Source organism: Atractosteus spatula, chromosome 5, assembly GCF_055471065.1.
Source record: "Atractosteus spatula isolate fAtrSpa1 chromosome 5, fAtrSpa1.hap1, whole genome shotgun sequence".
Taxonomy (NCBI): domain Eukaryota; kingdom Metazoa; phylum Chordata; class Actinopteri; order Semionotiformes; family Lepisosteidae; genus Atractosteus; species Atractosteus spatula.
Genome location: NC_142710.1, coordinates 3,613,215 through 3,637,648, shown reverse-complemented (window position 1 = coordinate 3,637,648; position 24,434 = coordinate 3,613,215). Strand labels below are relative to the sequence as shown.

The following is a 24,434-nucleotide window of genomic DNA, read 5'->3' as shown; positions in this document are numbered from 1 at the left end:
GAATCCATGCATACGCAGATGACAGACCATCCTCTCAAGATCCATGGACCCACTCTTGAGCCACATCTGGAATATGAGCTGTGATGAGCTGATCTCCTCAGAACAGAGAGTGAGAATGCATCTCATTTCACTGCAAGATAAACAGAACTAACCCCTTTATTTTCATGTGTATTGTAATAATTGTCTTCAGTTCTATCAATGTTTATGAGACGATATGTTCAAGAAGTTTAAGACACTGGTGCTGAGAAACGGAATGAGATGAGAAGTGAGAAATGACAGGAACTTTCTACTGGACACCAGTAACATTCCTGGGTTACAGGTGAAGGTCAGACAGGTGCACATAGGAGCACAGTCCTGCAAAGAACTTTAATGAGCTTCCCAGACCAGACATACAGTAGTATATTGCAGAATATTAATAAATCCACCAGTACTGAGCTTCACAATGTTTACATAGAGATGATTAAAATTAGGTAATTGGTTTGTTAGGTTTTCTTTTCTGGTTAAAGTAGGTTGTTAACATCTGAAAATGCACAAACTGCTCAGGAATCCTAAAGCTTTGAATCTAATAATCAATCGTTTTAGAATATTTCTTAAAGACCATCTGGAATGTAAAATACTCATGTTCTCAGTGATGATTAGAATCCATCCTAGACCTGACTCATGGTATTATTGTCCTTATTCATACTGTAAATCACTCATAAAGAGAAAATCATTAAATTGTATAGTATTTTTTTCTCATTAGCAATTCAATAGTATATGAAATGGATTTTAAATGTTAAACTGCAACAAGACAGAAGTCAAGCTTCTTGGCACTCCCCATCAACAGTGTGAAACCAATACAGGAAGCCTAGTTGTGGATCAAACTGTACTTGAGTTTCAATCACAATTGAAGATCTCAGAGGCGATAATTGATCCAGCCTTGATGTTTCACTTACATGTGCAACTTATTGGGGAGCATGGCCGTGGTGAACTAGTCCAAGGGAGTCCAGGGGAGAAATCTGGGGCGAAGTCCAAGGTCCAAATCCAGTAGATCCATCCGTGACGCAAACAAGACACAGTTAAAAACTGTCACTGGACCTGGTACATGGACAGGGAAACAAAAACAGGATGACGAGGCCAGGTATCTGCAGGCTCAGGGTCAGGCCGAGAGGAGGCCTATGCCCTCAAGCCGCAGACGTAGGGCGGGCCTCTGGGGGTCCGTCTTCCAATGCAGAGCCGGGAGTAGCGAGAGCGCCTGGCTTGGATAAGGAGGGGCGGGATTGAGGGCAAGTGCACGGAATCAACAAAATGTGAAAGAGGCGGAGCGCCCTTCAGAGGAGGGATTACGATCGTGACAACTTTATTGTTCATAGTTCTGCATTCTTTTATGTTAGGGTGCTTCCGAAGCCTCACGTCCACCCCAGGAATCTGGTACCTCTGGAGAAGAAGATGCACTGATCTGCTGGACACCAGACAAGGATCCCCGTTGACAAGGACAGAAGGCACGCCTCAATCCCCCATTGGCAAGGAGAGACAACTCAGTTTCCCCCGTTGACAAGGACACCCACCTCCGTCCCCTTTTGACAAGACAACGTTAAATGACAGAATCTCAATGGAAAACAGCACTGTAGAGAACGGCACTGCTCCTGATGAGCTCCTTGTCTGGCTGACAGGGATAGACATATTTGAAATTGTTTTCTACAGCTGCATCGTCTGCATTGGGCTGCCCATCAACTGCCTCGCTGCGTACAGACTGTACCACCTAGTCAAGGCCAGTAATGTCCTCCCCATCTACGTCATCAACCTCCTCATCTCTGACATGCTGCAGCTTGCAATGCTGCCTCTCATACTGCTGTCCTTTTACACAGATCTGCTGGATACAGTTTATTATCTACTATATCACTGGACCTCAATCAACATATTCTCTATGTGTGTCAGCATTAGTTTCTTTGTCTGCATCTCCCTGGAGAGATACCTGGCTGTCGTCCATCCCCTCTGGCACCAGAGCCACCGCAGCCCCAGGTTCGCCATCAAGGTGTCTGTGGGAGTCTGGCTATTTGCTGGAATGTGTTTCACAGTTGAAAATCTCCTCTCAATGCGATATGTTCTCTTCATTTTTGTGCTTTTTGTGTTGTTCTTCCTAGTCCCACTGATCCTCCTTGTTTTCTTCTATGTCCGAACCAAAGCCGCCATCACCTCCTCTATCGGAGCTCCGGATGTGAAGAAGAAAAGGGCCCTGCGTGTGCTGTCTGCTGTCCTTGTCCTCTTCATCGTCGTCTACGGGCCTTTCTTCACTGTAATAGTGTTCCGTGCTGTCCTGGATTCAATGAGGATATTTGCTAGTATAGGATTAATAGCTCTGGCAATAGTGTCTGATGTGATCAGCAGCCTGAACATTATAGTGAATCCCATCCTGTACGTCCTCCTCAGGAATGATGTCAGAGAGACGCTGAACACTACTCCCTTCTGGCGCATGTTGATGTGGTCAGTGTGTTGCTGCTGCGGAGACAGAGTTGATCACAGCAACACAGAGATTTCCCAGGCAGAGCCTGTTACCATTTCCACAGTCCAAACCATACAGGAGAGTCTGGTTTAGGGCAGCAGTAAGGGGTAAGATAGCTTTCCCCAATCCTGCTCTTGCAAGCCAAGTATGTTTACAAGCTCTCAGTCCATCTTAGGTCTAAATGACTTTGATCAGCCCATTGTTTACCTGGACCAGTTTAACATCAATTCCCAGCTCTGGTGTAAATAGATCTAGAATGTCTGCAGTCAAACCGGCAACCAGAGCTGGGAATTGACGTTAAACTGGTCCAGGTAAACAAAGAATGGGCTGATCGAAGGCATTTAGAGATGTGGACTAAGACCATAATGTACTATTTTAGGTTGCTCAGAGCGTAGCTGGAATGAAAGCTTATTTGGACCAGTCCTGGTCCTGCCAGGTCAGTGTGTCTCAAAGTTTTCATTCCGGTTAAGCCGGAGAAGCTGGTCCCTGTTTTATCTGGAGGAACTGAACAGCCGCTCCCAGCTTTCTAAGGTGCTGCTGTTCAAAACAGACCTAGAGATCCTGCAGGCACAGTGCCTCCTCCAGGACAAACATTGGAGAGTCTTGTAATGAGGAGTGAAAGGAGCACTTTTACTTACTGGGCACAATGAGATCAGGGCCTGCCCACAACACTAATCTGGCCACTGCTGTGAATGGAAGTGTTGCAAAGTAATTCACAGACATTAATGATACTACTACTATGATTTACGGACTGAAAGACTAGTAACTGTGGTAACACTTTGCCCCAGAGGTAGAGATCTTGAGGAACGTTTAGGAGGAATGAGAGAAACCAGCTCTCCCTCACCTTCGCCACTCCAAATCCTGATCCTGTGAAATCTTGCTTCCTTAAAAGCTGTGAACGCCGACAGCAAGGCCCTGTCTCGTCCTTGCATTTGTCTTCCAGCACAGACTGCCTGCACGCTGATCCATGCTGCTTCAAACAATCTTCTTCTGAAAACATCTTCAAACCACTTGGCTATTGCTCAGCTGGGTCCGGTGAGGACCTGTTTGGATCCTCGGAAGATGCTCCACACGGAAGCCAAAAACACCCAAAAACTTCATGAGTAAAGTCAACAGTAACCCTAAAAGTCAATTCCAATGTGAGCAAAGCACTCTGGGGATTACTGATATGGGCTGTGGCCTTGCAGCACAGAGGAAGAGATGACATGAGTGATAAAACACAAGTGATTAGATCTCCCTCCTGCTTCAGCACTTTCTCTTATCTGCCCCGTGACCCTTCTTCATGTGAAGAGGGACTCTTCATCTGCAGCCTTCTTCAGCTCTGCCTTCAGATCTGTCTCCACTGTGACTGTGTCTCACACCCCTGCTGGATCGCTCAGCCCCTGACACTGGAGATCCCAACTCCGGCTCTGTCTCCTGCTGCTCCTGATCACCGTCCGGCTGGAGCGAAGGGAAGAGACGGACACACCTGCAGCTCCTCCGGTGTGACACAGGTAAGGAATCCGTTCATACGCAGATGACAGACCATCCTCTCACGATCCATGGACCCACTCTTGAGCCACATCTGGAATATGAGCTGTGATGAGCTGATCTCCTCAGAACAGAGAGTGAGAATGCATCTCATTTCACTGCAAGATAAACAGAACTAACCCCTTTATTTTCATGTGTATTGTAATAATTGTCTTCAGTTCTATCAATGTTTATGAGACGATATGTTCAAGAAGTTTAAGACACTAGTGCTGTGAAACAGAATGAGATGAGAAGTGAGAAATGACAGAACCTTTCTACTGGTCACCAGTAACTTTCCTGGGTTACAGGTGAAGGTCAGACAGGTGCACATAGGAGCACAGTCCTGCAAAGGACTAACGAGCTTCCCAGACTAGATATAGAATATTAGTAAGTCACCCAAAACAGAGCTTCACAATGTTAACATACAGTAGTGATGATTAAAATGAGGTAGTTGGTTCCTTAGCAATTTGTTTTTCTTCCGTTTAAGGCAGCTTGTACTCAGCTCTAAAAATGTGTATGTTACTTAAAAATTAAATTTATTAAATTTAGCTGGCAATAATTGTATTTATTTTTTTTATTTTTTCACCTGGAGTGAAAAATATTTCATGACATATGGTATTATTGTCTTCATTTATTATGATTCAAGTGTAATATTAATATACCTTCAGGAAATTTGACCTTTTCATTACCTGCTAGAGAGCTGCATCCCTCTCTGTGGTTTAGATGCAATAGTATGTCTGGAAACAAGCAGTGGATCAGGGAAAATCAACACAAATGAAAATGTGAAAGTGAACTGCAGGATATTTATCTAAATCATGAGCACAAAATTAAACATAGTTGTGCGTAGTTTCATTTAATGTATTAATCCATGGTTATTTTCTAGGAGTCTTTTATAGTTAAACCCATGGACATAAACAACACCACAGTAGAAGTTTTAGACATGTTCGCACATCATTTTTAAACAAAGTAAGTTAAGTGGATGAAATGATTGTAGTGGATTACATTTTAATTTTTATGATCAATACTTTTCCATCACAGGGGATGTTAAGATTTGAAATATTGAGGTTCTCTATCATTTTCATCAATTGATCGATACTTTGATTGGCTGACAAAAATCATTTTATTCTTAATCACTTCATTATTCTTAATTGTGCTTTTATTTTTTCCAAAGCTGCACAACCAACTCAGAAATCTGTCCCCTCTGGATACTGGATAAAGAAGAAGCAGTGCTCTGCTGAGCACTAGGCAAACGTCCCCACCAACAAGGACAGGAAAGACGCATCAGTCCTTCAGTGAGAAAGACAGGCACCTCAATTCTTCATTTACAAGGACAGAAGAGACACTTCATTTTCTATAAACAAGGACACAGTAAATCAATCTCAATGGAAAACAGCACTATGGACAACGGCACTGCTCCTGGTGAGCTCAGTCCCTGGCTGACAGGAATAGACATCGTTGAAATTGTTTTCTATAGCTGCATCATCTGCATTGGGCTGCCCCTCAACTGCCTCGCTGTGATCGGACTCTACAACCTAATCAAGACCAATAATGCCCTCCCCATCTACGTCATCAACCTCCTCATTGCTGACCTTCTCCAGCTTGTTGTGCTACCTCCAGTACAGTTTAGCTTTTACATAGATCGGTCACTTGCAACAGTTTATGTATTCATTAGTTTTCTCATGGTCTACGTTATCTGTATGTGTGTCAGCATTGGCTTCTTCGTCTGCATCTCCCTGGAGAGATACCTAGCTGTCGTCCATCCCCTGTGGCACCAGAGCCACCGCAGCCCCAGTTTCGCCATCAAGGTGTCTGTAGGAGTCTGGCTGTTTCCTCTTTTCTTTTTCTTCGCTGTGATTTTCCTCCTGTTTCTCCTTGATCTGACGAAAATTCCTTCAGTCATTTGGATTCCTCTGTTCTTTGTGTTCTTCTTCCTTGTTCCACTGATCCTCCTTGTTTTCTTCTATGTCCGCTCCAAAGCCGCCATCACCTCCTCTATCGGAGCTCCGGATGTGAAGAAGAAAAGGGCCCTGCGTGTGCTGTCCGCTGTTCTCGCCCTCTTCATCCTTATGTACGGGCCTTACTTCACTTTATTTGTGATCAGTGATATCCTGGAATCTATTAACATATTCACCACTCTGGGAGGCAGAGAGGTGACAATGACTTCTTCTGTGATCCGCAGTCTCAATGTCATCGTAGATCCCATCCTGTACGTCTTCCTCAGGAATGATGTCAGACAGACGCTGGACGCCACCCCCTGCTGGCGCATGTTGATGTGGTCAGTGTGTTGGTGCTGCAGAGGCAGAGTTGATCACAGGAACACAGAGATATCCCAGTCAGAGAGTACCGCTGTTTCCACAGTCTGAACCAGGCAGGACATATTTGTTATGACACTCTAGTGTAAGACCGAGGTTCCCCATTCGAATCCTGGAGGTCCAGCATGCCTACAGCATGGTTCCCCAGTCCTGTTCCTACAGGTTTTCAGTCCAGCTTGGTTGTCGTCATCTTCAATCAGCCCCTTATTGGTTTATTTGGACCAGTTTAACAGCTTCTACCAGCTTCGTCGGGTGCTGCAGTTGGACGAAGATCATAAAAATCTAATTATTATTATGGGGCGGAGCGGTGACACTGTGGCTAAGGATCTGTGCCTGTGGCTGGAAGTTTACTGGTTCAAATCCCGCAGTCAGCAGAGGAATCCTACTCCGTTGGGCCCCTGAGCAAAGCCCTTAACCCCAGCTGCTCCAGGGGCGCCGTATGAATGGCTGACCCTTTGCTCTGACCCCAAGCTTCTCTCTCCCTGTCTACGTGTCGCATGGAGAGCAAGCTGGGGTCTGCGAAAAGACAAATTCCCAATACAAGAAATTGTATATGGCCAATAAAGAGATCTTATCTTATCTCTAATTGAGACCGTCAAGAGCGTACCTGGATTGGGAAATAAAGAGGTTAAATTACATCTGGGATCCCCAATCCTGGTCCTGGAGAGTCAGGGCGTCTCAAGGTTTTCATCCCAACTTGACTCTTATTGAGCTGAACCAGCTGGTACCCAGTTTAACAGACAGCTCCTCCCAGGTGTTTACGTCTAATTGTTTTAAAGAGACCTGAAAAAACAAACAGATACTGTACAGCACCCCTGCAGGCTGAGGACTGGGGACACTTGTGAATAAACGTGTTTAAAAACAGTACACAGGTATTAATTTAGATTAGTTGCCCAGCATTTGTAACAGAGGATGAAAAGAGATCAGACACTGTGGTTAGACTCTGTACGGATATAAACGTTCTATTACCACCTCTGTAGGTTTCTGCTCTACATTTTACACGCTTTCTTACGGATTTGTTGATCATTCCTCTCACCAAAGCAGTGCATTCCTGTGCTTTTTTGAACCCCCTACTTGCTTGCCAAGTTCACTTCATACGTGACATCCACACAAAGATAAAGCATAGACATCAAAGGAAACTCACGTGGTCTACTGTTATTTCCCAGGTTACGAGCATGTGACAACACGTTGCGTGCTGTCTACCTTCATCTAGCACCAATTGGTTTGCTCTCCTTTGCCACAACTCCGCACGATAACGAGGAATTTCGAGTCCCGGTCACTCCCGCCTGACTGAGTTCCAGATGGGACGCAATGAGTCTGGAGACTCTGAGTGCCAGAGTGATGACACACCAGGTCCTGTCCCGCACAAACTAGGACCAACATGGGAAGAGACTTTCAAGAAGAAGCTGGTATGTGGGAGCCATGAGGAAGTCACCGCAGCAAGTCGCCAGTCGGTTTTGATTACTTCAGTGATGAGGAAGTGAGGTGTCTTCTGATTCTTGGAAGGTAAATTCGTCATTTCCAATTAGGGAAAATTGAATAACAAGCTCACAGCTGCAGGCTGATCTCTAATGACTTAATCTTAATGTTCTTTACAATAAAGAGCAGTTATCCAGTTATCCAACTCAACTGCAATTTTAATTTAGGACCTGCTGCAACTGCTGAAACTCTTTAACTCCATTGATCTAAAACAAAGGTGACATTCATTTGATTTATAATTCAGCGTGTAAACTGTATGCTTTATAGGGAAATTACTAATATTTAACAAGCTTCCAAACGCAGACACTTTTAGCCTCGTAAGTGACTCAACCTGTACGGAAGAGTTGGTCAGGACCCTATGCAGACGGTATAATCCGGAAGTAAGTGAAACACACAGGGAGGAGATGACGAGATACTGGGCAGGTTGACATACAGAGGGGCATGACGACTGTGCACTGTTGCTCGGGGGGGGCATGGCCCTGGTGAACAAGTCCAAGGGGGTCCAAAGGGAAATCTGGGGTGTAGTCCAAAAGTCCAGAGCCGGGTTATCCAAGTGAGACAAAGACAAGACAAGGTTTAAGAACAGGAACGGGATCTGGTGCTGGGACGGGGAATAAAAGTGGACTAACGAGTCCAGGCACTCTGAGCCCTGGACTCAGATGGTCAGGACACTGGGGTGAAGCCTATGCCGTCGGGCCACTCCCGGACCCCCTGGTAGGCAGGCTTCCATCTCCCAGTGCTAAGCCCAGAATAGTGAGAGCGTCTGGCTTAAACAAGGGGGGCTGGATAGGAGGCAGGTGCACAAATTCAACAACAAAGTGAAAGAGCCAGAGCGCCCTTAAGAGCAGGGCTGATGATCGTGACACAACCTGGCAACTCTGTGATTGTGGGTTTGACACTGATTACTGTCACTAGCCCACATGTAACAATGTCTCTCCCGGTGATGGTGCGCTATTGGCTGAGAGCTGAGTTTAGTTGGTTCCCAGCAGCAAAACTGGGCTCCTGTGGCAAAGCGGATGTAACAAGCCACGTTGTTGTTCGAGAGAGGGACCCGAGTCAGGAGAGATTTCTGACTAATCCAAAACGTTAGGCACAGGCGTCGTCGAGGGCGAATTCCGGGTTCGATTCCAAGGGTTATTCAAACAGTGAAAGGCAGACAAATCCAAAGCGCTAGACAAGATCAAGGTCAAAAGGGAAGATCCGGGTTTGAGTATCCATAAAAAGGCAAGAGGAAGTTATAGTAATGCGAGGCAAGGAGTTTCGAAGAAACTGACAGTACCGAGCAGTGTTCAGTGAAAAGGAGAAGGCTTAAGTCTGTAAGTGGACGGTGTGTTAACGAGTGTGGGGTGGCGCGATTGGATGGAGGGATAGATCGGCGGCGCTTGCTGAGATTGCTTCCAGCTGGTGCTTGATTAGGACGAGACCACTTGGCAGCGGACGTGACAGCAAGTACTTGCAAGATTCTGTCGGTGATGGACACACCTCTCCTCTGGTCAGGACCTATCCTCCAGTAAAGCGCAGAGATTCCTTTTGACGTGCTAAAAAGTGGGTGGCTCCGAAGTGGGTGGGGGACGTCCACCGGCATTTCCATATCCTTCTGTATGGGACAGTGGTCTGTCCCCCGCACATCCACAGGGCCGGAGATTTGGACAGCAGTAAAGGCAGCAGCCTTGGCGTCTTCTCATAGGTGTTCTGTCCCCTTGGAACATTTAAGCTTTGAGGCGTGAGCACCTGATGAATTGCATCGATGGTGGCATCGAGATTGCCTTCGAAAGGCGGAGGCCATGGGCAGCAGCTCTCGGATGCGTGTCGTAGGGGAGAAAGCAGCATTCAGGGTCTTGTGCTTCTTGAATTGAATGCGTCTCTCTTCATCCTCTCACCACTCATTTAAAATGTGCTTTTTCTCTGCTCTTTCCCAGGTGATTCCCTCACTGCACCATCCTGAAAGGTCTCTGCAGCTGCAGAGTGTGTGTGTGGATTCCAAGGAGACTGACATCTTGAAACTGCACCAACACCAAGAAGATGAGCACATCTGGAGGGTGCGGACAAGAGGAAGCTGTTCAATCTTGTTTAGTTGTATCCTGTTTGTTTGTCTGGAAATCTGCTGCATCACTACACACATGACAAGGTTTCACCACAGAAAGGCTCAGGCTCCTGAGCTCATGCTGCAGCCTCATAACGGAGAACATCAGCACTGCTGTCACACACTGGAAGAGCCTTACAGTGCTGGTTTGCCCAAAGAAACAGGATTGCATCTCAGAGACTGATGCACAGAAGTATTGGACACCAGTCTGGAAAAGGTAAGACCATTGCAATGGAGTCCAACAGGTATTTCCATCCTATTTCATCTCCAATTCCTCTGTGTTTTCCAGGGTGTGTTAAGTAGTCAAGGCTCAGTGAAGTGCTCAGTCCTGAGAAAACAAAACCTCTGCAATAGTATGACATTCCAGTTCCAGGGTGACCAGCTCTGCTTTTCATTATTCTCCAGCTTAGTGGGTGCTGTAGGAGACTAGATGCAACTCAAGATGCTGGGAAAAATCCAAATTAACTTTAAAAGTCAAACCCACACGTCTCTCATTCAACAGCAGAGCTCCATCTTGAGCAAAGCACTCTGAAGTATTGTAATGATGACTGTGAGCTTGCAGCACAGAGGAAGGGATGACATGAGTGATAAAACACAGATGTTTACAGCTCCCTCCTGCTTCAGCACTTTCTCTTATCTGCCTCAGGAACCTTCTGAGTGATAAGGGACTCTTCATCTGAAGCCTCCATTTCCTTCTGCCTTCAGATCCCTCTCCCTCTCCCCTGTGACTGTGTCTCGCACCCCTGCCGGATCGCCCAGCCCCTGACATTGGAGATCCTGACTGCAGCTCTGTCTCCTGCTGCTCCCGGTCACCATCCAGCTGGAAGAGACGGACACACCTGCAGCTCCTCCGGTGCGAGACAGGTAAGGAATCCGCATATATGCTAAGGACAGAAGATCCTTTTGTGACCCACTGACTGTGACACATTGTCTGGAATATGAACTGCGATGAGTTTATATTCCTTCAAGAGCTTTAAGATACCGAGATTCGATCGGACACACATTATTTAACTGTGTTACGGGTGAAGGTCAGGCCAGTACACAGATAGGACACTGAGTATTGCATTTTTGTATACGTCTTTCCTTGACCTGACATATGGTATTCTTCTCCTAAATGACAAAAAGGTATGATATTACTCTAAGTGTATGGTGTGATCATCTCACGCAGAGTTCACAAACAACCTTACAGTGATCTTTTTAGACATTTTCCTACTTTCTCTTTACTTTCTTTAACTAAAACATATCATGCCGAAGAAATAACTGAATTGTACAATGCTTTCTTTTTGCACATGAATGATTTCAATCATTGTGGAATTTAAGTTTTTAATTGATAAGGTTTTCTGTCATTTTGACTGACTTATTGGCTGATTAATTCTTAATTGCTGTATCTTTTATAATTCTGCTAAGGTACTTCCAAAGCTCTACGGCCATCCCAGAATTGTCTCTTCTGGAGATACACTGTCCCCCCCCTGCAGCACAGCCCCTCCTCCCTCCTGAGGCTCTGAGACGGGCAGGGAGAGAGACGCCTGGTGGACTCACCTGGAGAACCCTGGAGCAGAAGAAGCTCTGGACCGCTGGACAGCAGGCAAAGATCCCAACTGACAAGGACAGGACTAAAACAATCGAGACACCAGAAACACTCACAAACAGATGAGCCATGAACACCTCCACTGTCGATCAAAACAGCTTCGTGTTCTATACAGATGCCTCCTGCAACGCCAATTCCACAGACATCTCGTCCATTTCCATCCGCTCTCTTAAAACCTTCTTCATCGCAATGGAGGGCCTTTTTCTGTCCATGGGGCTGCCCATCAACTGCCTGGCAATTTTCGGTCTGTATCGGCTGGTTACTGTTAACCACATTGCCCCAGTCTATGTCATCAACCTCCTCATTTCAGACCTGCTCCAGATGCCCATCAAATTCCACCACATCATCATGTTTGTAACTGAATCCACAAGCCCAAGTGCGAGTGTCAATGGATCCACCAATTCCAGCCAATACGTCTGCAGCAGGGCTTTCCACATTGGCGTGAGCGCTGGCAATGGGTTCATGGTGTGCATCGCCCTCGAGCGGTACCTGGTCATCACCCACCCGCTGTGGTACCGGTTTCGCCACAGCGTCAAGAACTCAGTTCTGCTTTCTCTGGCCATCTGGACGACGTGCGTCCCCTGCGGCCTCTTCACCTCTTACGTAGTCCGGTACGGGTTCCTGATCATCCTGATGCTCCTCTCCACGGCCCTTCTCATGTTCTTCTACGTCGGCACCAGGAGAGCCATCGTGGCTACGATCTCCGTGTCTGCCGCCGAGAAGGCGCGGATCCTGTGCATGCTGACCTTCGTGCTGGTCACCAATGCCGTGCTCTCTGTGCCGCTCTTGGTGTATTTGCTTCTGGCCGTGACTGACGTCGACGTGCAGTATAAAAAAGCCATCACTTTCCAGGCGTTTGCCTACATCCTGTTCATCCTGACTTCCACGAATCTGCTCTTGGATCCCTTTTTGTATATCTTCCTCAGAACCGACTTCCAACAGACTCTGAATCCCGTCTCTGGACTTCGGCATCTGGGCCGTGCCTTCAATGGTTGGAGGAAGGCAATGGCAGGCCAGGGAGAAAGAGACAAAGAACTCTCTTCTCTCCCTTCCTGCCCAGAATAAATTGGTGATGGATGAAACTCTTAGCAGCTAGAACTGGAGAGATTTTTATGATGCTTGGCAAGGCATAGTCTCAGCTCGTGTGACATCGTGTGACCACAATCTGAGTCAAAGCTGTGAAATGAAGATGAATTTCCAAAAGTGTCACAGATGGAACTAGAAAAGGTTGACAGCCCCCACTGAAATGGACAGGACACACAGCTCAGTCTCCATTGATAAGGACAGGACACACACCTCTGTCTCCATTGACAAGGACAGGACACACACCTCAGTCTCCATTGATAAGGACAGGACACACACCTCAGTTTCCATTAACAAGGACAGATGAGACACCTCAGTCTTTGTTGACAAAGGTATGACACACAGTTCAGTCTTCATTGACAAGGACAGGACAGGCACCTCAGTCCTCATTGTCAAGGACAGGACACACACCTCTGTCCTCATTGACAAGAACAGGAAAGACACCTCTACCTCCATTGACAAAATGGCACCTATAACTCAGATACCTTGTCTCTGGCCTGTGTACACTCGTGAGAAGGTCAGAAAGTACCCCTTTTCTGTGAACAGACCTCATAGAGGAAGAACGGGGACATAGTCTCCTTCAATGTTAGAGCTGAAGACAATTTTTACATTTTAAACAATTTTTAGTAGTTATTTTACAGATCTTGTTTCATGCAGAAATAAGCATTTTTTTTACAGAGTGCTGCTTTAAACGTCTAAAACTACAGGTCTGTTTTGTCAAAAAACTGAGGTTTTCAGAGACAAGGAGGTGATCTCTACAGAGCCTAACCCAGCAATGGGTGCATTTTAGAAACATGAAGGGACATTTATTCTGGCAGCAGGCATGTGAATAACTCATGCTAATCCAATCAATTTAGAAATGTAGGGAATTTGGAAAGTTTGGGATCTCACCTGATTTGAAAGGAAGTAATGGCGATGTAAATTGAGCTTGCCAGGCGACAACAGCATAATCGAATTAAAATTATCAGGATTCCGTCTATCTGCTACACCTCCCTTTAAAGGAAAACTGCAGTCCCAATTTTTATTCAATCTTGGTAACAAAATAAATGAACAGATGGTATTGCAACATTTTACCAATTTCGAATTAAGTACAAAATCACAAACTTTGGGGAAGTGCTGTGATGTATCACAAACCTCTGGTCTCACCTGAGTTCACCAGAGAGTTCACAAGAAATGTGACTTACACCGGCCCTTCCTGCTCACTAGTCACTGTAATGATTAATGTACTGTGATGTACAAGGGAAGAAGCACAGGCTGTGCCACATTTAACTGCAGAAATGTTCCCACAAGTAAGTAGTATTTGTCATAAAACCCATCTCGAAGTCGAGAGCAATATTTCTACTGGGTTAAAAGAGATGTATTCACAAGCCTGCTTGTTTACAAAATAATAGGGCCACTTCACCTCACCTGACGTTTGCTTGCCTTGTTCTGAATAGCATAATACGGAAAATTTGGGAGGAAAATCGGAGGTTCTGTATTTTGAAATGCACTCATTCAGGCTGATTCGTTCTCATTTCCAAAAGATAAAAAAAAATGTTGCAGTTCCCCTTTAAGAGGAGATCGTTATTCGAAGAATCTGCCCATGTTGACAATGTGATTTCATTCCTGCCGCCGAGTCTGGTTTCCAGGCATTGATAATCACCCCCACGTCGTTCTCAAGGCTTTGAAGGAAGGACTCAGGAAGAGTACAGGCAATTCCGCTGCCGAGCAATTGTGTCAGTTTCCCCAATGTACTTCGTGATCGGCAACAGTAAAATACTTACGTTTTTTAAAACTAGGATTTTATTATGGTACTTTGTAAATTGGAATATAAGCAACAATAGGAATTAAGAAGCTTTATTAGGAGAGTATTTAGGGCTTTTGAATTATTCATATCTGTTCAGATACTTCTAAGTTACAGGGGGTGTTATGTACAGTATGAAGTTATGACTAATTATTTTGATTTTAACGTGGGCTTGTTTAACCTTTTGATTTAAATGTAAAGATCTTGGTTTTAGTCATCTGTAAAGCGCAGCTTCAGAATAAATCGCAAAATGTGAGGAGCGCAATACAGCTTCTGTGTTCTCGTGTTCTGTTGGACAGACTCTGTGTTTGCTGTTTCATTGAACATCATCACCCGCAGGATTTATCCCCTCACGGACACTCATAGCTTTCCTGAGTCCCACATAAAGTGCCATTATTGTTTTTTGACTGCTTATTTTCCCAGTAAAACCGGTAACCTCGTCCATCGCATAAAATCATGAAATCGTCGCAGTTTCACGATAGAGATCGGTCAACATTCCTACTGCTTACTGCGGTAGGGGAACAAAAAACTTCTCAGGGCACAGGAAAATCTTCATCTTTCGTTACTGCAGCTGTCGAAGAAACACTTTCACTGGCTACTGGAGCCAGCCCCTTCCTCTGTCCTCTCAAAGCTTCGTTAGCGGCTCAGTAAACTCGCCCTTCCGTGGCCTCGGGTTACAGAGTTTTTCCAGCTGTTCTACATGACTTATCACGCAGTTGTGGTGAGTCACAGAAAGAACTCGTTGCTTCAGGGTCCCGGGAAAACGCCCAGTACGTATCCGTGTTTTTACATCTTTCCTGGACCGCTCCGTGCTCTCCCTCCCCTCCACCCCCGAGTTGTTTGACAAAAGTCCGCTATTTCCGCGGCTCACCAGCTCTCCTATCGCCAGCTGCGCATCGAAGGTTTCCGGTTTTCTTCGTTCTGATCAGATCTGACCCCGCTTCGAAATGACGAGTTACATTTTTCTTTTCATTCCACATCTGGCGTGTACTTATACGGCCCTCAACTCATCTCTAAATAAAATCTGTCGTGTAGTTAAACACTTGTCGAATCTGTGTCGTATGCTCGCTTCCCTACTCCCGAAGCCTGTCTTGTCAGAATACTAAGGGGAGGTGTGTAAAGCTTCGATTTTAAAACCAAATATCGGACGGGTTTTAACGCGTAGGCTGACAGTTGTGCTACTATTAGTTTTGTAAACGTGAAGAACACGACTTTTAATCTGGCTAAGTAGTCGTGTTTCGAGTCGTCCAACAGGCTGCAGTAGGCAAATGAATGCAAACCTTTGAAATGAAAAGAGCGGAAGGTTCTTATATTTTACTGCTGAAATAAAACAGCGACTGTTCTACACTGAGATGGTTTATGGCCGCCTGCATCCTCTACGATCCAGACGTTTGGGTTGTACACCGATTTACAACTTAATCCATGCTGATGGTGAAATGTGTAATTACATCGACTTTGTGAACAGATATAATATCTCAATTAAGTCTGATCAATATTTTACGTAATCAATGCGATCCCTAGGAACTGCGATAGCAGTCGATTTGAAACCACGGAAGAATCGACAGTTTTGTATCAGACTACAAGGAAAGGATATTTTGAGTTATGGATGTCATACGACATTTTTAAGATCCCTTTTTACAAGTTGCCAACAACTCAGCTGAAGTATTTTGGAATACCTCATTTGGGAAACTGATTGATGGGGTTGGGGGGGAATTGGATGACGGCAAGTAAATATTGTAGAACTAACAATTTCAGGCTTTTAGGAGTAAAAGAAGTAAAAACTCTTGTTATCTTTATAACGGGCATCTGATACTTTCTTCCGCAGGATAGGAGAGTATACATCTATGATTGTATGTGCAAGACTGATAATATATCGCTCTGTTAGACATGTTATTGCGTCCAAGGTCGTGCAGGAAGTCCTGATCACTTGTTTCTGTTCTGCAAGGACATAGCTCCTCCCCAGCTGTGAATACAGAAGGTTAGAATGTTCTGAATAAAACTGTTACAGAGAAGTGTCAGCATTTGCAGGATCTGCATTGAAACTCCTTAAATGCCATTAAAAAAAATCAACCTTTATTGCACCTTCAAGATAGATAGAAAAGACTATCGATCCCCAAAGGGAAATTGAGGTGTTACAGCAGCCTCCCCACCCCAAGACAAACAAAAACAGACATCAGAATAGACAAAGAATTGAAATACATACAGGAATACAAAATAAATATAAAATAAAGACATAGGTGTGTGCAAAATATGTTAATATTCACTGTAAACCAAAAAAAATATGTGCAAATGTGCATAAATATATACAGATTGAGTGTCCAAAAAGTACAACAGTGCAACATGCTGTCCATAGATGAGCAGATGAAGGGCAAGCAGTCCTAGCCTAGCGTTATACACCCTGACAGGACCTGCGGAAACGTTCCCTTGGACACTGTAGCTGGAGCAGTCTGTTGCTAAAAGTACTCCGCTGCCTAGTAACAGTCCCATGAAGCAGATGAGAGGCGTTGTTCATGATGGCTGTGAGCTTGGTCAGCATTCTCCTCTCAGCCACCACTTCCAGGGGGTCAAGGCTCAGCCCCAGCACAGAGCCAGCCTTGTCAAATGCCTTGTCTCTGCTTTGGCAGTCCACGTCAATGTGCAGTCCATAACAGTGCCAAGGTTGTGTTCATTTATTGTTTCAGTATTCCTCCCCTTCACAGTTACAGGGTTCATATGAATAGAATGTCTCTTTCTTAAATTGATGCTCTTTTCCTTTGTTTTGTTTGTGTTTAAAAACTGTGAATGATCCTGACACCAACTCTAAAAAAGACACGTCTCCTGTAATTGCAATGTGATTGCGTTCGTCATCATTGTTCAAAAGTCCAATCAAGACAACATCATCTGCAAACTCGATAATGGAACAGTTGTCGAAGTGTCTTATACAATTATTACTATACAATGTGGAAAAACAGCGACAGCACACAGCTTGTTCCATCCTGGGGTTGCCTTGTTCAACACTCCCACCACCCTCTGTGTAAAGAAGAGCCTCCTGTCCTGACTGGAGGGTCTCATCCAGCTTTGTCTGGAGAGAAGGCAGGGTATTGGCTTCAACAACATGGCTGGACAGCTTGTTCCCCACCCCCACCCCTCTCTGTATAAAGAAGCGCCTCCTGTCCTGACTGGAGGATTTCATCCAGCTGTGTCTGGAGAGAAGCCAGGGTATCGGCTTCAACAGCAGGACTGGGCAGCTTGTTCCCCACCCCCACCACCCTCTGTGTAAAGAAGAGCCTCCTGTCCTGACTGGAGGATCTCACCCGGCTGTGTCCAGAGAGTAGCCAGGGGTTCGGTTTCAACAACATGGCTGGGCAGCTTGTTCCCCACCCCTGCCACCCTGTGTGTAAAGAAACACCTAGGTTCTAGCTGCATTTCATCAAACAGTTCTGCTAAGCGGTTAAGCAGTCTGATTTAAAAAAAAAATCAAACTAGCTTCATGCACGCTGAATTCTTGGCGAACAATCAAGTTGTGAGCAACGGGTGGTTTCCATTTCAGTCTGACTTGGCTTCGCTCCAGGTTTTTTTTTGAAGGCCACATGTGTGTGTAACCCCCCGGCCCTCCAGGATGCAGCACTGCTGTGCCTCCACACGCCGCCCTGTTGCCTCATTGGTCCTTCGCCTTCTCAGCCACGCACACACAGACAGTCTGGCTCGTCCCCCTTCTCTCTGTGTGCAGCACAGCCTCCTGAGCCTGGTCTCCCTCGCAAAGTCTTGGAGTGAGAGACCACCCTCTGAGGCCCAGGATACACATCTCTGTCCGAGGGGACAGGGGGCGGACGCACGCGGACAGCACCGCATGTGCAGCTCATCCAGCTTCGCTCCGGTAAGGACGCCATCTCGTCGTCTGTCAGGGTTGGGTCCCAGCCGGTGAACCGCAGCCAGAGAATGAACGGCTTTCATCATGCATAGAAAAAGAGGAGCTGTCTGTGGATCTGTCGTTCGGCTGGCTGTCTTTCTGTCTGTCTCTTTATCTGCTGTCTATCTCTCTGTCTGTCTTCTGGTCGGCCTGCTTTGCTAGTCTGTCTGTCTAAGGTGGCTGTATACTGTACCTGTCTGTCTGCCTGCTGGTCTGTGTGTCTAAGATGGCTGTATACAGTTCCTGTCTGTCTGCCTGCTGGTCTGTGTGTCTAAGCTGGCTGTATACAGTACCTGTCTGTCTGTCTGCTGGTCTGTGTGTCTAAGCTGGCTGTATACCGTATCTGTCTGTCTGCCTGCTGGTCTGTGTGTCCAAGGTGGCTGTATACTGTGTCTGTCTGTCTGTCTGTCTGCTGGTCTGTGTGTCTAAGCTGGCTGTATACCGTATCTGTCTGTCTGCCTGCTGGTCTGTGTGTCTAAACTGGCTGTATACAGTACCTGTCTGTCTGTCTGCTGGTCTGTGTGTCTAAGCTGGCTGTATACCGTATCTGTCTGCCTGTTTTTCAGTTTGTCTGAAAACTTAGATGTCTCTGCCAGCCTGTCTTTATGACTATGGATAAATACAAATCTGGAAAAGATTACTAGTTTGTTAATCCACATTCTCGAAAAACTCAGCACACAGTGGCAGGCAAACAGAGATTGTTTTCCGTGTCTGCGATCGAACGTGATCACTGTAAAGATTATGTGGTGCTGCCCGGCTCAAGAGAGATTAGTAAGCGGCAGTTGTGAAAGATCTAAAAGAACCTCAGAAAGAACTTCCTGTTTGTCCCAGTCTGAATCGTTGCCTGAGAGAGATAGAGGAAGAGGCGACAGCCGGCGCTCTCAGCAGCTGTTTGGGCCCCGTTACGTGCCGATGAAGGACCCGCAGGAAGGGAGGGGAGGAAGTAGCGGGTGTGCAAACTCTCGAGCTCAGCTGTGCGGGCGCGAGAGCACGTCTCGTCACATCATGTCACGTCCCCCACAGGCCATGAAAACAGCCAGTTAACAACAAAGAAAGTGAAGGGACGGGAATCCCTCTAATGATACGAGTGATGGGAACCAAAAATCCTCAAATCCAGAGCTGCAGTAATTAGACAGGCCCTTCATTGTAAAAGCAATGTTGATCCCCGGCCCTGTTCAGATGCATTTCATTGATCAGGAAGGTCATTGCACAGCAGTGCTATTTAGATTCTGGGTGAGAAAAGATCTCATCTAATGCTCCTATTTTTCTCTTTCCTGTGGTGGTGGGTAAGTGTTGATTTCATTTTCCTGGAATGTTGATTTGTGTCAGAGAAATGACTTTGAATGGAAATGTATTCTCTTTGTCTAGAACCCTTTCTTAGAACCAGAGTCACAGCCCCTCCTCCCCTCCTGAGGCTCTGAGAGGGGCAGGGAGAGAGACGCCTGGTGGACTCACCTGGAGAACCCCGGAGCAGAAGAAGGTCTGGACTGCTGGACACCAGACAAAGATCCCCACTGACAAGGACAGGACACACAGCTCAGTCCCCCACTGACAAGGACAGGACACACACATCACTCTTCATGGACAGGACACACAGCTCAGTCCCCCATTGACAAGGAGAAGACACACACCTCAGTCTCCATTAACAAGGACAAGACACACACCTCAGTGTCCACTGACAAGGACAGGACACACAGCTCAGTCCTTCACTGACAAGGACAGGACACACAGCTCAGTCCCCATTGACAAGGACAGGACAGATGGCTCAATCACAATTGACAAGGACAGGACACACACCTCAGTCCCCCATTGACAAGGACAGGACACACAGCTCAGTCCCCCATTGACAAGGACAGGACACACACCTCAGTCCCCCATTGACAAGGACAGGACACACAGCTCAGTCCCCCATTGACAAGGACAGGACATACAGCTCAGTCCCCATTGACAAGGACAGGACAGACGGCTCAATCACAATTGACAAGGACAGGACACACACCTCAGTCCCCCATTGACAAGGACAGGACAGGAAGTCCAATCCAGCTTTGATCAGTGCTCCACGCAACCTGGATGCTCGGGAGATAATGGATGAGTCCTACCTGCCCGAAGAGGGCAGTCGGCCCTGTCACATCTACCAGGTGTTCCTGGCTGTGTTCCACAGCATTGTGTTCTGCATCGGCCTGCCTGTGCACTGCTGGGCCTTCTATAGGCTGTACCGCCTCTACAAGTCTGGCCACAGGGTCCCCATCTTCCTGACGAACCTCCTCATCCCGACCTCCCTCCAGTTGCTCATGCTGCCGGTGCTGACCCACATCACAGTGGACCTGGAGAACTGGAACCGCAGTTTCCGGCTCTGTGTCGCCGCCTCCTGCGTCTTCTGCATAAGCGCCTTCTCCACTGTGGGGTTCCTGGTGTGCGTGGCCATGGAGAAGTACCTACGTGTGGCCCAGCCTGCCTGGTCCCAGCGGGCCCAGGCTCTCCGGTTCCCTCTGTCCGTCTCCCTGGGGATCTGGGGGGTCTATGTGTTCATCTTGGGCGTGGGCGTCACTTACCCGTTCGCCACCTCGCAGGCGGCGGTGGGGTACATCTTGTTCAGCGTGGTGACTGTCTTTTTCCTGCCCTTGGTCCCGTTGGCCTTCTTCTGCATCGGCACCCTGAGGAGCCTGGCCGCCGCCTCTGCGGTCTTCCGCAGGGAACAGAGGCACACTCAGCGGACGCTGGCCCTCATCGTGCTCGTGATAGCGCTGGTGCACTGCCCCTTTTCTCTGACCTGCATGATCTATTTCATCTCAACCCTCGGCACATACCCCATGATTCTGAGCATCGAGATCTTAGTCCCCATGGCCGTGCCCCTTGACCTCAACTTGGTCCTGTGCCTGGCGGTGTTCGTCCGGGAGAGACCCAGAGAGGCGAAGGACAGCAGCAATGATCGGAGAGGCGAAGAGACCGGTCAGGATACGGGAAAAGATTCCCTCTAGGTCTAAAAGGATCCGCCAGTGAGAAAGGGAAACGTCCAAGCTACATGGATTTTGTTTTCCCCAAGATTTGGTTAGATCACATCCTGCCTGACATCGGGACTCGGCAGGACAAGGGTTTGGGACTGACAGAAACAGGGGATCCTTAGGACCAAGGTTAGGGACCCCTGGACTGACTGGATTATGGTTCTTCAGCAGCTAGAGAAAGCATTAATTTCCTTCCAATAATGAGCTGGATTACAAATATTGCAAGTGAATATATCTTATCAGAACTTTTACCCTCAGACCAGACACATTTCATGTGGGTGAAGGAAGGTAAATGTCAACAAATCTGCAAAGAAAAGCCACAGAGTAAATTATGTCAATTGTATAAGTATCCCATCCTCTTAATTGATACCAAATGGAAGCACCTTTGACCACAATTCCATTCTGGGTGAGTGTCCACCAGCTGGGCACGTTGAGATTGCACAGTGTTCTCCATTGCAAACTTGCTCCAGCTCTGTTGAGAGCACACAGTTCAAAGAAATCCCTTGCAGCTCACCAGAGGCCCATCACAGGAAGGTGGGATGAATGCTTTTGCAAGGCACTGTGTCCCTCGCAGCTCGTTCTGAGCCCTTTTTTGGTCACATCCCCGTAAATGTTCATTTGAAAATGAAACCTTTTAGCTTCCCAGCTCGACTGGACCGACAAATGGTTTTCCTTCCTGTTTCTAGACAAGCTATGTGTTTGCCCCTGTCAGTTTCACCTGGCTGTTCCTACTCAGGATCATCACTGCATTACTGCGCTTAGCTGTATGCAGTATAAATCACAAACAAACTCCTCTTTGTTTCGCATTTTGCCTCCTGCGTCTCTCCCCTGGCCCATCTCCACTTGAGCCACTGCCCCTTGGTTCACTCTTCCCTCTGCAGTCTCCGTGTCCCACAAGCAGGGGGCGATAGCCCTCACCCAAGCAGGTTAACCCAAATATCACTCATCCTCAACGCTCAGTCGACATCCTCAGATGCACCTGATCCATGGTGGTCGAAATTCCCTGTGACACCACGTTTTACAACTGCGTGTGTGCTCTGTCTTTCTCCCAGCAGTCAGAGACAAGGACGTTCCTCCTTACTTTACCTCCTGTGGGAACATCAAGTGTGAGACGGCCAAGTGTCCCCTTGAGTCTTCCATTTCTTATGTTGTTCTTAATGATTTGTCGTTCTTTTGCTTTGTGTGTCGACGCCCGTACTCTGTCTAGTTTGTGTTTTCTGCAGCATTTGTGCTTTTAAATGGGTTGGTTGTTGATCTTAATCGTTAGTGGCAGGACATCACATTCAAACACCGCAGATGAAGAACGCAGCTCCCTTCTGTTTCAGAGTAAGGTGCTCGAGCACAATGCTTTGCTGACACTTTAGATTGTGGGGTGAAAATATCATTTCTGAAGGTTTTACAAATGCAACATTGTGTGTCATATATTAAAAGAAATCAACTTTAACCATCAGGTGTCTCCCACCATAGTCCTGAAGATCTGAACATATCTTATTCCATGTTTAGCACTTTAAAATACATGTATTGATATCTGGCTCATTAAATATAAAGAAATACAAATAGTGACTCAGATATTATCAGTGGAACTGTCTACTTTCTTTCTCTGCCTTTCCTGATTTCCCTGTACTTTTTAATGCCTGGAACAGGAATAGTTCAGCTTCTGAACTGAAGTGCAACAAGAATGTTCTTGTCATTAAGTCAGAGAGAAAGAGACCGATAGTTTATCCAAATGAAGTAGGAACATTTGGCTCAAACTAAATGCAGGTCTCTGAAACCACAGCTCATTTTTAATGGAAATGTCATTCTGCCAGGCATAGCAGATCTCAAACCTGGCAATTCTTTTCCTTGGCAAGCAGAACCCCTCCACCCTGTCAGATGTGAAATTTCAAAATTTTCATGGGAGTTAAGTTTTAGTTTAATCTAGGACTGAATTACAATGCAGTTCATTTCAGCAGACCTGAGTTTCGGAATGAATGTGATTCAGCTATTCTGTAAGACAAAATGAATAAAAAATACAACCCTAACACCTGTGGATGCTCAAGACCGAAGTTACAAGCCAGAGAGTTACGATCTTGAAACAGAAATATTGAAAATGAGTTATTAAAAAAAACTACCCAAGACAACAAACATTCTGGCACTTGAGTTTATTCCAAGACCAATCTTCATGAATACATTTCATCCTAAAATCCAAGTACAGCCTTTAAAAAATAGCCATTGTGAAAATATCTAAGATGGAAAATTCTGCCAGCCTTGTCACTTTAAATGTTCACAAGCCTGTTTCTTCTGAATTAGATCTCTTTCAGCAGCACAAAATGTACTGTAGTCCTTCAGGTGGGATTTTATGCACAATCAAAGCCTATTTCAAAGAGCTGTACAGTGACATTACAGATCGGTCTGTAGCAACTGCATAGAAGAGAGTACAAAAAAATCTTAAATTTGAGAAATAATCAAACTTTTTGCATGTAAGCTCTACAATTCTAAGTAGAATAATAAGAAAAGATCAAGGAAAGAGGGATTTGAATATGTACAACTGATAGAGTTACAAACAGAGAGAAGAGTTTTTAATAATTCTAAATAATAAAGGTTAAAAGGAATTTTAATCCGTACAGAATATGTTGTGTTGTTTTTTTTATTTTTGTTGTTTTAATGAGTACACCACAAAACAACACGCTGGAGAGGTGGTTTGGCGATAAAGGGGACAGAAATGGAAGAACTGACTAAAGGGATTTCTGAATCTCTGGCAAAGGTTTGTTAAAGGACCAGTAAGGAATGAGATTTTTCTTGTGTTCTTAAACTAGAGCTCTGGTTTCAAAACATTTTACCCCCTTTTTACCTCTGACTCCGAAATCCTTCACCTAAGTCCGTCCCTGTAAGAAACAACTGAGTTTCTGTGTGCTTTGAAAATGAGACCCTACAATCCCGAATAAAGGACAGGAAGACACAATCAATAGAATACATCTGTGAGCAATCAACTGTTTGTCACTTCAGCTTCAGTACACCTTGCTGTTTTGTTTCTTTTATCCCCGGTTAAACTTTGAAAGATGTACTCGGAGGCAGGTTTGCCACAGATACTGTATTGCAAGTCAAACAAGTGGCTCACAAAAGAAACACATAGAATAACAATGGCAGTCAGCAAGATTGTTATCATAGTCATCCTTATTATCATCGTTTTCCCCTTGCCCTCCTTGGATCCTTGCTGTGCTGCATGGAATAATGTGTAACCATTT

At 45.9% G+C, this 24,434-nt stretch overlaps 2 protein-coding genes across 2 annotated transcripts; both read left to right on the top strand.

Moving 5' to 3' along the window:
• The first annotated feature begins 11,915 nt into the window (after nt 1-11,915).
• Nucleotides 11,916-12,518, top strand: LOC148833569 (uncharacterized). Its single transcript, XM_088915186.1, has one exon. It carries the CDS (start codon nt 11,916-11,918, stop codon nt 12,516-12,518), a length of 603 nt encoding a protein of 200 aa, XP_088771312.1.
• A 5,559-nt stretch (nt 12,519-18,077) lies between these two features.
• Nucleotides 18,078-23,813, top strand: LOC148833568 (P2Y purinoceptor 2-like). Its single transcript, XM_088915257.1, has 2 exons — nt 18,078-18,175; nt 19,577-23,813. Exon 2 carries the CDS (start codon nt 20,293-20,295, stop codon nt 21,184-21,186), a length of 894 nt encoding a protein of 297 aa, XP_088771383.1. The 5' UTR covers nt 18,078-18,175; nt 19,577-20,292; the 3' UTR covers nt 21,187-23,813.
• Nucleotides 23,814-24,434: the final 621 nt, after the last annotated feature.

Excerpts from the sequence above, each read along its gene's own strand:
- LOC148833569 (XM_088915186.1), top strand. The coding sequence starts at position 11,916 with ATGGTGTGCATCGCCCTCGAGCGGTACCTGGTCATCACCCACCCGCTG.
- LOC148833568 (XM_088915257.1), top strand. The coding sequence starts at position 20,293 with ATGGATGAGTCCTACCTGCCCGAAGAGGGCAGTCGGCCCTGTCACATC.